The sequence below is a fragment of the Poeciliopsis prolifica genome, unplaced genomic scaffold (assembly GCF_027474105.1).
Source record: "Poeciliopsis prolifica strain line A6 unplaced genomic scaffold, Auburn_PproV2 SCAFFOLD005, whole genome shotgun sequence".
Taxonomy (NCBI): Eukaryota; Metazoa; Chordata; class Actinopteri; order Cyprinodontiformes; family Poeciliidae; genus Poeciliopsis; species Poeciliopsis prolifica.
Window position 1 is genome coordinate 12,934,427 of NW_026562380.1, and position 17,381 is coordinate 12,951,807.

Sequence of the window (17,381 nt, forward strand, 5' to 3'; positions counted from 1 at the left end):
AATTATAAAATCAGAAACACAATTGTGAAATCAGATGCATCAAAACCCAGCTGTTTCCCTTTTTTTCAGAAACCCAACACAAAAGGCAAGATTCTGTTAACTTTGGCTTAGTTTTTCTGGTAAAGTTGTATTTAGCTTTTTTTTTTTGACAAAACTACAGACTATACTCCTCATTTGACATTGATGTTAAAGTTCTACAAGCACCACGGACAATTTTGTTGTTGAGATTTGTCACACAACTGTCTTTTGCACGTCAGCCAGTAAATGATACAAAAATCTGGTTTTTAATATAAAGGTCCACTAAATAAAAAAATTAAAAAAAAGTACATTCACTGTGAACCCAGCATTTTTACATTCATTCTTCATGACTTTAAATTCTCAGAGGCGTCACAGTTCTGCGTGTGTTCATTGATTTCAGTGTTGTTAGTGACAAGAGTGAAATATTCTTCAATTTTATTACTCTTTTCCTTGAATAATCGAGTAATCCATCACTGAGAAAGTATAAACACTGTGATCTTTATTGTAATTTGAAATCCAACCTACTTCGGCTGGGTTTTATTCAGGGAGGGAGAAGCAATAAGTTGAACATTCAGCACTTTTCCTCTCGTACAGAATAGGTTTGTCTATTTTTATAGGTTTGTTTCTACAGTTTGTACCCTGTACTTTCGTCCTCATAGTAGTCTATTCAATAAGCGGAGGAAATGCGTTGGTGTTCAGAAGTTTAGGAAACTTTTTGGAAGACTTTTTTTTTCCAAGAAACGCTCGAAAGAATACAAAAAATAGGTGTACTTTATCCATCTTTAAATATAGATTTTTTTTGTATTTTTTTTTTTTTCATACCAGTGTCAGAGAGACAAGCAGAGGAGCTGTTAAAGGCCTCTGGCTCCATTAATATCTGGTGCAATGGGGACTTATTATGTAAGTCCTGAAACCTGAGAGCCAGTCACCTGTTCTGCTACCTGAGCTCAGGCTCTGGGGACGGATGAAGGACAGCCAGCCTGCATTTAGCCGAGCACTCTACTCTTATGAAAGAGGCATATGGAGCTACTGGGACTGCTAGAACAAAATCCCTGAAGGCTGTTATTTTTTTTATTTATTTTTTTTAACCCCATCTCAACTAAACCAGAAGTGTGAGTAAGAAAATAATGAACCTGGACATATCAAAAGTTAGTGAGGTCTGTCAAACACAGCCATCCCTGTTACACATCTGGGATTTTATTTTCATTCCTCTTGCAGCTTCCTTTTGAAGTCCTCTGTGAGTGACTTAAACTCTGAGGTAATTTGTGTAAACATATTGACTCGTTTGATGGATTTTACTTTCCTCACTGAACCTCTGAGGGTTGAGAGGAGCTCCGACTGAAACTTGACAAATGATCAGTGAGGACATCTCCTTCCCTGGTGACATGTGCTCAGAGGTGAGAGCAGGACAGCTCAAACTGTGGCCTCTGCGGACGCAACTCCTTCTGTGCAGAGAAACTGCTGCTGCTTCAGGTGAGAGGCTGCAAAGAAAGGATTTCAGTTGTATGTTTAGTGTCTGTTTTTGGAAGTACAGAGCAATCATATACAAAAAGGTCATCTTTGAAAATGACTTTTATTGTGCAGCCTTACTTTAGCAACCCTAAGAGTTATTTATGTGGTATAATCTAGTTCTATTTAGCATAATAGTTAGAATGTTTGGCTGCTAGGCTTTGGTTGCCATTTTTCTTTGTTTTCTTCTTCTTTTTTTGGTGAATTTTGTTTATCTTTGTATTCTTGAAGCTTCTCTTTTTTGTGCATTATTTTTGACGCATTGACATAATTTGCAATAAGCCTCTGTTTGCATGCATTTTCTGTTTAGTTCAGTCAAGTTGTTTTGTATGATGGCACCGATAACATTAATAGATCTAGTTTACATTCAGTTTAATTTAGCTGAAGCTTGAGTTTAAGTTCATTGCTTACTTTTGAATTGCATCATTTACAAAGTCTTGCAAAATCATACATATCCCTTTTGTCATGCTGCAGCTGCAATAATTTTATCTTACTAATCAACAGACAATTCTGTATCCTTGTGAATGAAAAACGGTGTTCAAATGTTTCTATATCTACTGACAGATTTTTTTTTTTCTGGCATGTTCTTTCCATTCTTACATGCTTCACTGAACACACCTCCAGTAGATGTTCCAGTAGATGTTCAAAGTTCGGGATTTTGATTTAGAATCTAACCATGGTTTACCCTTCAACACAAATTCATCCTAACCTTTCTGCTGTGTTTTGTGGTCTTCCTAAACTTCAACTGCTTTCTCACAAATGTCAGACGACTTTTATACTAAGATAAAAATCAGACAGTTTGTTTTGTTGGACTCTTGGGGTATCAGAGTAAAGCAGACTGAATATAAATGCATGCCACACTTTTCAGAGTTCTATTTGTGGAAAAAATGCAAACATTGCATTAGTTTCCCACCACTTCCTTCCACAATTCTGTGCTATTTGGTGTTGATCGATGCATAAATTCCAATAAAATGCATTAAGGTTTGTGACTGTGAAATGAGAAACGGTTTGAGTTGTATGAGCCACAGTAAATGTTTAGGTTTTCTTCAACCCGTTGCATCTTCCTGCAGCTGTATGCAGTCTTCATAACAGCTCCTTGTAGCCGGAGTAGGAAACAGGTGTTTCAGATAATGACACCACTAAAGACCCTTGAGCCGACTTGTGTGTTTTCCTGCTGTCATTTCCAGCAGATTATAGTCCGTGTGACCACATTCCAGCAACCCATGGTCAGGATCATTACAGCATGTCTGCCTGAACTGAACAAATTGCTTTAATACAGATACCATTATGTAACTTCTAAACTTCATAACAAGCGCTGCTTACTTTGTGTAGCATGTTTTTCTCTACCATAATCCAACATTAGGTGGTTGATAATGAGTTTACAATGTTTTATATAACAATATAGGCATTGTTTTTTGTTTTGTTTTTCCTTTTAAGAATTAAATTTGAAAATGATGCTGTAAACAAGAGTTCTGTCTCAATTTAATGTCATAATGTAAGTGACATAAAAATTGAAAGTATTACATGCTTACATGTAATGCTTGCATTTAAGCATTACATGTAAGCATGTAATACTGTCCAAGAAAAAAAAAACATTCAAAACATTTTACTAAATCTTCTGTTATTTCACAATGAACTGATGGGTGGATGAATGTATGGAAAGACAGCTGTTTAGAAGAGTTTGTAGACTCTAACTGTTGAATATTTAAGTAGTTAAAATAAATTGCAAACATTTGAAAATTGCTACAGCTGGACTTTCAAAGTAGCAAATGTCAGGGTCAAAGAATTTCAACTTACTTAAAAGTCATTTCTGGTGGAAAGTGGTTTGGCAGGTTTTACAAAAATTTGACATGCACTCATGTTGAAAGTTATGCTGAAACTTAAGATGTGATTTTTAATAAAGAAAAGTAGCTTGTATCTGTGGCTATTTGTTTTTGATATTTACGTTTTAGGAAACAAAGTGATATATTTGCTATCACTCAATTTGCTGGCTGAGGGGAAAAAAATCCCATCCAAGAAGGAAATTAGTTTAACTGAAACTGTGAATCCATAAATTTCTATTACAGAGTTGTCTGAGCTTCCATTCCAATGTAGTTGATTCATAATAGAACAAGCAGGCTAAGTACAATTACTCTCCTTCTGCCATAGTTCTTGCATTGCAGTGTTCTTGGAAATATGATAGCTGGCCAAAAGCACAACTCAAATTTACATTGACTAAATTCCAAGCCCTATTTATTCTCTATAAATTTAACAAGTTTGCTTTATTAAAAACTAAATTTACTGACTGATACAAGACAGTAGTAGTCTTACAAGTTCACTTGAGGATTTTGTTGATCACCACCAGGATTAAAAAGGACACAGCAAATATCATTGAGTCCGGTCAAAAAAATGAGCAGCATTTTTGGCCATCTGATACAAAAGTTTGAAAAAAAATCAAGCTTTTGTTTTATGTTCATCTGGCCATCCATCCACCCTTTTCTACATGTGCTTGTCCTTGCCAGGTCTCATGGTGCTTTGTGCTTATCTTCAATATTATTGGACAAAAGATGGGGTATATCATGAACAGTTTGCTGGTTGATCACTGAGCTTCATTTTAATGAATTACCCAAAATTTGTCTGCAATGAGGCCTGATAAGCTGCCATGAGCCGAGTAGCAGAAAGCCAGAATGAGGGAGCTTTTATTTTTATTTTTGGATCATGATGAGTGGGAATGAGCTATGAGTTCTGAATAAATATGGAATGATGAGCTGGAGTAAATAATCAAATATTGAAGTGTTGGCAGAAATAAAGCTGTAGATATTTCATCACAGGAGGAGTGTTGATAACAAATTTAGCACTTTTTCAGGTGCGTCAACTTGATTTTTTTTAATGTAAGGAAGGTTTGTGTTTGGTGATAACTGGAAGGTGTGACTCTTTGTGGCTGTTTGTTGATTTTCACTGGTGATGCTTTCAAAGCTAATTTATTTCTTTTAACAATGTTCTTATCCTATATCAAATAGGGTAAGATATAATTTCCCAGAAAGTTATTTAATATTGTTTCTCCCAAAACCCCATGGATGTTTAGTTTCATGCTGAGATACATTATTCAGTTCTTCAAGGAGCAAATGACTTTCCCTGAAAATAATTTAATGCTTTACTGTCCACACAATTCTTATGGTAAAATACGATGGTCACACCTTCAGACGTTGGGTAAACGTCTCTCAACCAAGATAAGGAAAACTGGTCAGTTCTCATCGGGAGAAACAATAGTTAGAGGCAAAAGTTGGGTAATACTTGTTTCAAGAAAAGCATGTTCAGATATTATAAAGTCCCAGTTTAAGTCGATTGGGTCAGGTTCAGTTTTAGCTGTGGGCTTTCCTGACAACTAAAGTAAGACATTGAAATATGACAGAAACTTTAGACTTCATCAGAAAATCTGGATTTTTTTATTTTTTTATTTTTCCATTATTTTGTTTTATAAGGACAATTTTCTCCTACACATGCTCTCCTTTGTCATGGAAACACAAATTGAAGCAGAAATATGTTATGCAAAAGAGTATATAATAGGGCCCTGTTAACACATAACACCTACTAGCTTTGCGTGTTGAACATGTCTACTGTTTTTAGTTGCATAATCTTTCATTTTGCAAAGATATCATTAGAACATTTTTTCTCTCTTTTTTAGAGTGCTTAATAAGGACATCAATGCTTCGCTGCACAAGAATGTCCAGTCATCTGGAGTGAGGTGGGGGTAAGCGACAGAGGAGAGCTGTTACTGTGAGGTGATCCTTCGGGGGAGTTTTTAGCCAGCCTCTGACATTATTCAGTGGCGCTAGAACTATCTGAAGAGCCTCATCCTAACCAAGGATCCTCCTTTCTTTAGGTCAAATAATCCAGGACAAGTCCACTCACCAGCTAACGGTTTGCCAGTAAGAGATCCAGGTGTGATGAAAGTACAGTTTGTTGGATGCAAAACAAAGTGCTCAGAGAAGGACCAAAAACAGGGAGTGACAGATTCCTCAGGAATGAAACCATTTTCCTCAGAGCTTTCCTACAGGGTGTGCATCCATCGTGAGATGCCTCTGAGGTCCTGTAGCTCTGCCGTGTTTTTGGACAAGTCACTTTGCATTTCGTTCGCAGAACTTGCAGCAGGAACAAGAGGAGTTCAAGCACCTCTGCACAGGTCTGCCCTGACTTGTCAACTCGGTGTGCAATCTCTCTTTGGATCCACCGTAGATAAGAAAACAGCCAAAACAAAGGAGGTGTACAGAAGAGGTAACTTCAACAGGTGCAATGGCCATGAGCAGAGACTGGATCACAGGGGGAGCCCTCTATCAAAGCGCCGTGGACCCAGGACCAATCAAAAGGCACCTGCTTGTGGCGCTAACAGTGAGGATGATGACTCAGAAAAGCAGAGCAGCAGCACTTCTTTGGGATTGTCATTCAGAGGGCCATCTGCCTCAAACACAAAGGCTGCAAAGCAGAAGGGGAATGCAAATAAGGCAGTCTTCTCTGCTCTGAGCAACTTGAGGCACATGCAGCACACGTTCACTTATAGCCCAGGTATGAATTTCACCACCTTCAGCTGAAATTTCAAAGTGATCGATCTGTAAGCACATGTCACTTGAACATCCTATTTCTGTGCCAAATTGGTCATAGAGTATGGATAATCTCTTTATTTATTTATTTATTTATTTTTTTCTTTCTGCCTCTCACCTTTTACTTTTCTCATGCATTGTTAATAGACCCACACAAGCCTTCCACACGGTTTCCACTGCGATTTTACATTGTTCAAAATAAATCCCAGTAGGCAAAGAAACATGCTGAGCTCAAACAGAGTTAAATAAAGTGCAAACACATTCCTTTATCCGTCTTGACTTTCCAGACTGAAGTATAACACGTGAAGATTAGAAATGACTGCTGCATTGAAATGATATTGTACTGTTTCAGAATGGACTCACAGACATTTGCACTGAAAGCACAAGGAAACGCTAGAGGCTTACATGTTTTGTTAAACATTCCCCGGGAAAAATAGAAAAAGCTGAGTAAGCTCAAAGCTGAATGCTTGACGTCCTTAAACGAGATGTGAAAAATGTGTTTTACATAAGAATTGAAAGAATTGGTAAAAATACGGTTCAACAAAATAGTCTTGGAAATGTTTCTTTGTGGCATTGATTGTGAAACAAATGTGATCCAACCGTGGAGCCAGGCTTACAGCTAACTATTCAGAAATACAAAAAAGGACAATGTTACGTATTAGGGGACAACAAATACAATTATAAAAATAATATTTATAATGAAATTAAAGAAATTAAACAAGTAGGACAAAATACCAGAGAACGTCTGTTTGCGTTACTGTTCACCCCCCTAAATTCAACACTTTGATGAGACATTTTTTGCTTCGAGATGGTTCTGCAAGTCGCTTTTGGAAAGTTTTTATGAGCTTTCACTGTAACATTTTATTTGAAAGGGTGTAGATTTGTCTGACATATCTGTCATGAACATGATGGAGTCTTCTTGAATGTTTACGACTTGTCATGAAGTGTTATTCGGTAAATAATGAGACTTAATGCAAAGTTCCATTAATACTCTCCTTAGAGAGTATTAATGTAGCTATTTGCTGAATAACACTTCATGACAACAGTCGTAAACATTCATGAAGACGCCTTCATGTTCATGACAGATGTTATGTTGTGTTTATGACTGTGTCATGTCAGTCTTATGCACATGCCTTTGAGTAAATTGTTACTGTTTTTGCCTATTCTTCCAGGCAAAACTGCTCCAACTCTTTCATGTTAGATGGTTTTCACCAGTAAACATAACTTTTAAAATATGACTACAAATTCTCAAGTAAATTGAGGTTTAGGCTTTGAATTACCATAAAATTACACATTTTCCCTTTTACTACCGGAGTCTTGTTTTGGCAGAATGCTTTGGATCTTCACTAGGCCCAGTGACAGTATCAATGAGTTTTAAGGGATTATGTTTTTACTTCAAATATACTCTTAAAATGTTATGTTTCCTGACACAAGTAAATGTTTTATCCAGGTCCAATAATTTTTCTGTTTTTGATTTGTTTTTAAATTTTAGATTTTTTTTTTATCTTCTAATTTAGTTGTTGACTCTCAATTTTTACTTCATAAAAATAAAACAACATACTTTATTTATGCAATAGGCATAGAACAAGGAAAGCATATCAAGATATAGTTGTAGAGGTGCAAATTAACAAAGATCATTTGATCTGAGCCAAGATTATATAATGGACTATATACTAATTTACAAAACCTTCCGGTATTGATGGCGAAGGTTGCAGCAGAAAGGACCTGCCCTTTCATATTTGCTGTCTCATGAAAAAACATCTGCAGCACACAATACTTTTTAATTATTAAAATGTCTCAGCTTTCTGTGGGACGTGTTAGTTTTTTTTCTAATTTTTAAGGAGACTTTCTTTGTTGCAGTAAGTATAGCATGCAAAAGCATGACACCACATGCTAGTGATGCAGTTCAACAAAAAAAGCTAAATGATTACTGCAAGGTATTCTTCTGAGAGACATAGTTCTAGAAAAAGGGGACAAGAAAGAGGTTACGGGAGCAGAATAGATGCAATGCTATCTTTTACATTATTCATTGGCCACACTCTTGTTCCCTCTGGATTGTTTTTACTCCTTATGAGTTGTGGGGGTAGTATGTGTTTCTGCAAGCATGAGAGTGTGCTGGGTTCAGTTTGAGGTCTGTTCTTCCCTGTTTCACTCAAGTTAATGGAAGCTTCTCTAGAAACTCATTGCCACTGAGAATGAACCAAAAAGGTGGAAAAGCAACAGCAGAAAAGCTGCATTCAGATGCTTCTAAATGCCCATTTGTCCCAAAGTTGATTGTGCTTTTATATGCTTCTCAGCAGAAATTATATCTTCCCTGTTATGCTAGTGTTGAGTGATGCAACTTTTTTTTTTTCCTTTTTCTCTCTAGTAGATTCATGGAGCATGAGCAAGCAAGGAGAGCGTCAAAAGACAAATGGAGGACAAGAAGGTGGCAAATCCACAGAACCTCAGATAATTTCTACTTGTCGTCACCGCTCACCACTGAAGAATGATTCTGTGGGAGGCAGTCTTAAAACCCTGAGCCTGAAAGTATGAGTCACACTTCTATACTTTTTTTTCAACAGTTCTCTTTTAAAGTAGCAAACTACCAAATACCTTTCTCAAGAAAGGTGAGCAAGAACATTCAGCATTCTAATGGGGTAGAAAACTGGAACTGTGAGAATTTGTTAAAATTATTCGCTTATCAACAGGAGAATTTCATGAAGGAAGCACATTTTATGCCCTTTTTCTGAATAATGTGTCATTTTAAAATATGGACACCAAACACATGGCATCAGTTTTTTTTTTGTTGTTGTTGTTGTTTGTTTGTTTGTTTTTTGTTTGTCTGTTTGTTTCTTTAAGTTTTTGTTTGGCCGTTTATTTGAAAGTATCCAGACAGGATAATAGGGTACTGAGAGACAAGTGAGACATGCAGCAAAGGTCACCAGACCAGGAATCGAACCTGAGACGGCCCTGTGGATGATTAAGGCCTCCTCATGTGGATTGTGATTAACCCCTTCACCACCACAGCACCCCCAGCACCCATGGTTAAAACTGTGTCATGCTCTCATTCAATCTGTTACACTAATTAACTGATATTTTACCAAGAGACGAAAGTAGCAAAAATTTTAATCATGTCAATTCCAGGCCTTAAAAAATCTTACATATCTCCATGTTTTCAACTGTAGATTTTTGAAAAAGTACTAAGTTGCTTTAAAAGTTGCACTAAAAGTCTATTAAAAGTGTCAACTTCACATCATTTGGTAAATAGTGACACTTTAATGCACAGATGGCACTGTTAATTGACATTTAATGCAAAGTTTAAAGCAACTTTGCATTGAAAGTGTCATTATTTACCAAATGACACTTCATGACAACAGTCATAAACAGTCATAAGTGCGTCTTCATGTTCATAAAAGGTGTTATGTCATGTATATGACAGTGTCATATCAGTTTTATTCACACTCCTTCAAATAAAGTGTTACCAGACATTCCATCTGCAAAGAGAATAATTCATAATTTGAGGGGTGTTTTCCTTTTCAGGAGGCATTAGAACATTTTAGACCAGACTTCATCAGCCGGTCTCAGGGTCGAGTCAGGATGTTAGAGCAGAAGGCCAGGAGAAGGAAAGCTCTGCAGGACTCAAATTTAGCCCTTGGCCTAACAGGAGATCAAGGCAAGCAAAAGAGACACTGCACAACACCCGATCCACTCAGTGGTAAGTACAGTAAAATCACTGGGACCAGAAAAAGCAGAAATAAGTCATTAGGAAATTATGCAATGTGTAACACCCACTAGTAAACAGTTTCAGTTTTTGCCAGATCACCACTGTTGACAGAAGCATTCAATCAGCTCTTGATCATATGACAAGTTATCCCAGGACTTTCTGCAATAAAGAAGTACATGTGACACATCAGTCCTGGTGACGACAGACAGAAAATTGATATACAGCATATTCAGAGCAGATGCTTTCTTTTCCTCTCCTACATTCATCTTTTATCATGTTACATCACTTTTGCAGACACGGGCACATTTGTCAAATTTCCTGACTGCTGGGAATTCAGCCGGTGCATGTCTGGAGAAAAACAGAAACAGTAACAAATTAATAATAAACCTGTGAAAATGTCACGGCATTTATTTTACCGATTGGTGGAACGATACACTATTTATTTAGTAATCATGTTTAATTTCATTGTCTCAGCAGGCTTTCTTGTAAAAAAGGGAATAGCACATATGATTCCCTTGTGAGTGGAGCATAATTTCACTGACTTTGCTCTCTGGTGGCCATCATTGAGTACTACAGAGAAGTTACAGTATCTAATAAATTTAGGTTGACCAGATATTTAAAAATTTGAACTGAATAAAGAAAAAAAATTAAATTATACCCTACAAAAAGAAAACAATACAACTAGTAAAATATAACTTAAAATTTTGTTTTGTTTTGTTTCATATTTTTTTACTCTTGAAAAATTAGCCAAAACTCCTATCGTTTACTTTGGCTTGTTCTTCAGATTTTTATTGCATTTTGATCATTTTGATCGACTAATTAAAATTAGCTCACCCTCCTTCCATCCGTCCATCCATCCATCCATCCATCCATCCATCCATCCATCCATCCATCCATCCATCCATCCATCCATCCATCCATCCATCCATCCATCCATCCATCCATCTCTTTCTGTTTATCCGACCCTGGAAAAGCAGAAACAGGGAACATTAACCTCATTGTTTTTTATGTGTCATGAAGGAGAAATTAAAGCTTATGGTCCAATTACACCTTGATGCTTTTCACTTCACTTTCAGTCTGACAGAATCAACAGGACCAAAACTGGATCTGCCAATACAAAAAAGTTATGGTGTGTGTGCGTGCGCCTTTGTGTGTGTGAGAGACAGAGTTTTGTGTGTTTTTTTGTGTCAGTGGACTAATGGAGGACAGCATTACAGTCTAGAATAGAAAGCTCATCCATCAGTGTGTATTTACATATGCAAGCTTGATTTCCATATTAATTCCTGTTTGTTATTCCTGTGTGTTTGTTGGGCTGTGGATGTGTGTGTCCTAGATAACCTTTTCAAGCCGAGAGAGCGCTCTATATCAGGCAGAGAGATGCAGCTCAGGTCCAGACGGTGAGTCCTCTAAACTCACCCCCTCTCAAAGAGAGTTGTGTGGGTTTTCTTTCTCGTTTTCATAGTGCAGTCGAGTCCATCGAGTTTCCCTTCTGTACACAATACGCACACACACACACACACACACACACACACACACACACACACACACACACACACACACACACACACACACACACATCCACATGCTGTTGACACCCAACAAATTTGATGCTCAAATGTCTTGGCAGAAGATATGGGGTAACCTCTACATCTTATCTCTTTCTCTCTCTCTCTCTCTCTCTCTCTCTCTCTCTCTCTCTCTCTCTCTCTGCTTATCTGGTAAAACATGCCTGATCTGTTGAAGGTTTCCCATTGTAATTGTTTTTTTTTTTTTCTTTTTTTTTTTTTCAAAAGAAACACTATCTCAGTAGGTGGATCTCCTGAAAAAAAAAAAATTGGCAGTAGTTCTGCACGTGATAAAAGGGAGTGTGTGTTTGCACAGTGTTTATCAGTGAATCCAGGTGTTGTTTTTTTTTTGTTTGTTTGTTTTTTTACCAGACTGTAGTCTTGATAAAACTTTGTCTCCAGAATGCCAGTGTGTTGGCAAGGCTCAGTCACCCTTAGATTTCTGATAATATTTTCCTCTGCCCTGTATGATTTTTTTAATTTTTTTTTTTTTTTAAGGATTTACAACAAGTTGCCGGAGGTGACAAAGAAAAAGGAGGAGGAAAAAAAGAGGGCTATATCTCAAACCAATAGACTGCGAGCAGAGGTCTTCAAAAAGGTAAATGGGATCAATGTAATACTCTGACAGGATGCTGGATTACAAGCACATCAAATTGATCAGACAGGGGGGTCTATTATTTATTACTGTAGCATAAGCAGCTGACCTACTCATCACGTGCGTGGGTCTTTATCGGCCGTCTTTATCGGCCCTTTTGTTATTTTGAAGCAAAACGAGAGTTTTTCTTCAAAATAACTTTCTACAACTTTTCCACTTCCAGAGTAGAGAGATGATACCACAAACTATTTCAGTGTGTTTTCAAAACAGGAGATGAATTTTAAACAAGTTTGAGTTTATTATAGATCCTTATCAGGGATTATTGGGCCCGAATCAGATTTTAATTGGGGGCCATGTCAAAAACAGATACTTCTTCATTCTGAGGCTACACTATGTGTGTAGCATATCTGCTATTATTGGTGTAATTTATAATCTGATTACATGATACTGGTATTAGTATGGCTATTGATTTTAATCTTAAAGGACAGGAGTAGCAAACAAGTACTCGCTTTTGAAATTCATTACATGTCATTGAAACTGAAGTGGTGCATATTTTATGTCCACGTTGTTACAGCAGCTACAGTATAAAGTCTATGTGTTCCAGAGGCATTAATGTCTATCAATGTTAAGCTCTTAAATATTTATTTTTTATGGTTCCATGATAAGTACGACTTTGTCAGAGGAGGTTTGAAGACAGACAGACAGACAGAACGATTATAAACTACATTTCTGATATTATGTATTTTTTATTTTGTCCAGCAGAGGTCAGTGTTGAACTGTTCAAGCCTTGTGCCTCGGTCTATGTCTGAACTGAAACATACGTCATAAATTCAAAATCTTCACTTTTTTTGATATGCAATCTGTAAGTTGTGTTGGAAGATGAATATCAGAACATGACCAGCAAAGTCTGTTTGTTTTCCCGGTATAAGAACTACAAACAATTGTAGTATTAAGTTTCAGAATAAGAAGTAGTTGGTACTAAGCAATATGCATATAGAAAGTATTTTAAGCCTATCTTTCTGCCTTTTAAGACAGATAGAGGCATTTGGGGAATGAGTGATGTATTTAGGACGTGCAGTGTCAGTCAGATTCTCTCCTGTTCACCTTCTTTCCTATTATAACTTGAACAATGAGTTTGCTGTCAACCAGAAAAGAAGCAAGAAATGTAAAGAGATGTCTCAAATCTCTGAGTATTTAAGTAGCACAAAATTAAATGTAAAAGTGTTTCATTTTCCCCTGAATTTCATAGCTATGTCTGTGACTGATATAAGTATAGTGTTTAACTCTGAAACCTGCTTTAAAGATCTTTATTTTTAGAGAAAGTGTTAAATCAACAGTAACCTTGGGTTTTGCTTCTCCAGCACGGCCAAGAAGCAAAACTCTGCTGGGCTCTGCTGAAGAATAGCTCATTTCTTGGTGAAAAAAAAAAAGTTTTTGCAGTTATGATGTAAGTGTGACCTCTCCACCTCTCAAATGAAGCCATTAGCTGGGCTCCACCACAGAGATCAGGAGAAAAGGAATGAGTTCCTCCTGAAGAAACGCTGTGTGATTTGGAGACCTCATTTTTATCCCGTGCTGAGGGGGAAGCCCAGCAAAGACTCACAGCAAGGGTCTGATAGCACAAGGTGAAGGGTGGGTGGTGTTGAATGCTGTCTGAAATGAGATTCCAGCTGCTGGGTAGTACATTTGTAGGAGTATGATTGCAGAGAAGTCAGATAGCTGGCCAGACTTATTCCCCTTACCCACAGGCTTGGGCACCTCGGGGGTGAAGCTGATGGGTGTGAAAGCCAATTTAGCGGTGGTAGCTGCTGCGGTCTGATGCTGAGCTGCTGCTAACAGACCAGGAGAGGAAAGAACTGAGTGCTGATAAATGGGTTTTGATCAGCCAACTGAAGAGATCAACCAATAATGTGTGTTTTTATTGTCTTCCAGAGAGTTCTGGACCAGATTCTGCAAAGATGAACTGAACCCCATCAGGCGCCACCTTCATTTTAAAATACTGACTACATATGTATGCATTCCATTCTTGGGTGGTGTCTATTGAATGTTCAGTGTTTGTTAGCTCTTTACATTGTTGCAAACAGTAAAACTCGATTTTGTTTGCAATGTTCTCAAAATCTCTTGTAACTGTTAGGTGGGGACTCGTTTTCCAGGTTTGAAAATGTTTCAGATTCAAAACCATAAAAATCTTAGAAAGAAGAATTTAAATTGTCATGGTGTATAAATTAAAGCTGTGCTGTCTATCTCTATCACTAAAGTGAACATAGAGATGACGAAACATGAGTGGCATGTCTGATAAGCAGCTGACTACAGATAGTGTGACTGAATACCGATCAAATACTAAGTTGTTATACTTATGGGACTAGTCAGGTCCATTTTAGAGCAGAAAGAGTTAGGAAGTGTTTATTTGAGAACTGTTACTAAATGAGGAAAGTTGATTGAACATTTTTACATTAGTCTTTCTATCAAAATTTAAAATCCCTTTAAATAATCCTTATAAGAATCTATTTATATATTCTTTTATTTTAGCACAATCAGGAGCAATTGTTGCGTTTTTGTTTTGCATAAAAGCGTTTGGATCATGTTATGCATTTTAGCGTTAAATCATTGCATTTACACTCTGATGTAGTAAAACCATTTATTCAAGGTAAAGTATACATTTTCTGGCATCGTTTTGTGTCAACAACTTTCACAGAATGAACTATTAAAGCCAGTTAAAGGTTTAAATGAAGCATGTTACCTTAACCTTTCAAATGTGAACGACAAATTGCTAATAAAATAATCTACAAATAAGTCAACCAATGTTTAAAACTGAGTATTCATCAACATTATGCTCTTCAGAGTTGTGCAAACGTAAGAAGAAACAATAGAACTACTGCGGTTAAAAGTTAGTTTTGACCTGAGCCACCTGACTTTGTCAGAGGGACAGCTTTGTCCTTAAAATGAGGGAGCCAGACCATGTTTCATCATTGGCTTCATGTCTGTCTCAAGACCTCTGTGACCACCAATCTGGAACGATGGAATTTCAAGCTAATCAAACTCATTGACACACAAGACATGTGAAGATAAAGGACTTATGTCACAGAGCTCCAAACCAAAGAGTTCTAGGAGAGGATGGTCCTAAAGTCCAATTTGGGAGTTTGATCAGTTTATGGTCTGTGAGGGTGACAGCATTTTAAAAAGAGAGAGTTAAAACAAACACATCATAAATATCAAAGGTGTGGTGACAAACATTTTGTGAACCTCAAAAACTGCATTTAAAAACAGAATTGTAAACAGTAAATAAATCTGTGATATTAAAAAACTGTCTGGTTTGTTGTAAGGTTTTTGATTTCCATCTCTTGGCAATAGCAAAGTTTCTCCTTCCAGTGTAACCAAGAAATCTGTTTGGGATAGCTCCACATTGGGTTAGCAATTTTTGTGCTGCCATGTAGGCAGGTTTCAGATGCTGAACACTGACTGACAAGAGCTATATCTGAGAAGACAGGCTCTTGTCAGTCAGCTTCCCTCTCTCTGAGGAATCATGTGTCTGGATGTCACGGTACTGTCTCTGCATAATGTGGACTGTGCTCCTTGGTCCCCCCACAAGCTAGAATGACTCAACTTCCCTCAGGTTATCGCACTGCGGTGGCTTTTAAGAAGAAAACTTATAAGATAAGATTGGCACAGACTTCATCCAAACATTGAGTCTTGGCTTTCTTTTTATTTGTGACTCTAGAAGTAAATAATACATTCAAAGAAAGTCGTTGGTGAATAAAAAGTTTATTTAAAATTTGCCTCAAGCTGGGTTGCTGAGGTGGTGCAGGGGTAAAGCGTAAGCCATGTGTGGAGACCTTAGTGATTGACATGACCATCATAGGTTTGAGTCCTGATTTCCTGCCTGACCACTCTCAAATAAAGGCCACTAGAGCCAATATAACAGTTTAAAAATTGCAACAAGATAAAGGATGTAAGGGAGAGACAGAAAAAACATTTTGGTCAAATGTTGCATCAGATGAAAAACCAACACTGCACATCACCTTAGACAGACTTTCCATGGTAAAACATGGTGATGGCAGTATATGCCTGTGGGTATGTTTTCTTTTGAGAATCTGGTCAGAACTGATGAATTAATATTATTATTCCACGAGGATAAACACCCAGAGCTACATTCAAGCTGGCTTGGACCAAATAACGTGTGTGTTAGGATGGTCCTGTCAAAGTACAAACCCAAATACGATTGAGAGTCTTTGGAGAGAGACTTGGAAAACGATGTCCACAGAAAATATCCAATCTGACTGAGATATAGGATCCACAGAGACATCTGTGGCCTTTATGCCTGCAGTGCACAAAGTAAGAAAGATTAGGGTGGACCATTATAAGTAGCAACCACAGGACACAGATGGGACCTGGGTAAAGCTGGCGTGTGCGTGTGGTGTGTGTGTTGGGGAATGAGGAGAGATGCAGAGAAATAGGAAAGCAAGAAAAGAGAAATGAAAGGGAAGAAAATCCTCTAAAAACTCATAATAAAGGCTGATTGACATTGTTATTAATACCCTACAGTCAGTGATTCTAAAAATATTTTAATAGCATAGTTAACATAAATATAAGGAAGTTTATGTTTCTGAGGAACTTCAGCAGTATCTCAGAGTTCAGGTGAAAAATGCTTCACTGCAGAAACAGCCAAATGTGTAATACATCAATGAGCATGGATTGATTTCATTATAGTAATCTTAATATATCTTCAAAAGTGCATCAGGATCAACCCTATATAAAACTATTATCATATTCAAAGCTGTTTAAGATTTTATTTATTCTTCTGCTTGAGGATGTGTTTCATAAACTAGAATGAGGCAGCTTGTGTACAAGTCAGCCATGTTTAAGGCAGTTTTGACTTAAAAGCACAGTAAAAAAAAAGCAACAACATAAATCGGATCAGAAAGTGAATTTTCTTGTTAGTTTATATGTAAACAACAACAACAACAAAACAATATAATAAATACTCTTGCTGTATTAGTCCTCTATTGAGCTTCCATTCATATTTATATACAGAGAAAAAATGTGTTTTGTGTCTCTGTGATCTATTTAATTAGGAGTTTAGCTCAATGTCCAGTGACAGCCACAGATTCAGGTCAGAATTTTTGTTTCTCTAAACCACATGACTTCAGTCAGTCCATTGTACTATATTCTCACTGATCATAAACAGTCTGAATATGCAAGTCTTGTAACTTCTGTTCCAAAAGCGAATTTTATAAAACAAAGCTTCTGTGACAAACTGGGGGAAAAAATGCATTGGTTGAATTAGTTAATATGTTTTATTTTCTTAATATATTAAAATTCTTTTTCAGTGATCTTATACAGTCGTCCTGTGTTTACCCACTATACTATACCAAAGAATGGTTTAAAATTTACCACATATAAACAATAATTGC

The 17,381-nt window shown here is 37.0% G+C and overlaps 1 protein-coding gene across 3 annotated transcripts; it reads left to right on the forward strand.

The window, feature by feature from the left end:
* Positions 1-1,028: 1,028 nt before the first annotated feature.
* Positions 1,029-15,268, forward strand: LOC129359513 (uncharacterized). 3 transcript variants are annotated; one of them, XM_055029118.1, is made up of 8 exons: positions 1,029-1,491; positions 5,192-5,257; positions 5,390-6,069; positions 8,473-8,633; positions 9,627-9,801; positions 11,144-11,207; positions 11,874-11,973; positions 13,903-15,268. In XM_055029118.1, exons 3-8 carry the CDS (start codon positions 5,454-5,456, stop codon positions 13,930-13,932), a joined length of 1,146 nt encoding a protein of 381 aa, XP_054885093.1. In that variant the 5' UTR covers positions 1,029-1,491; positions 5,192-5,257; positions 5,390-5,453; the 3' UTR covers positions 13,933-15,268. The 3 variants fall into 3 exon arrangements, with proteins under 3 accessions (XP_054885093.1, XP_054885094.1, XP_054885095.1); XM_055029119.1 differs by having other exon boundaries at positions 1,029-1,255; positions 1,339-1,491; positions 5,192-6,069; XM_055029120.1 differs by having other exon boundaries at positions 5,192-6,069; positions 8,476-8,633.
* The last annotated feature ends 2,113 nt before the right edge of the window (positions 15,269-17,381 follow it).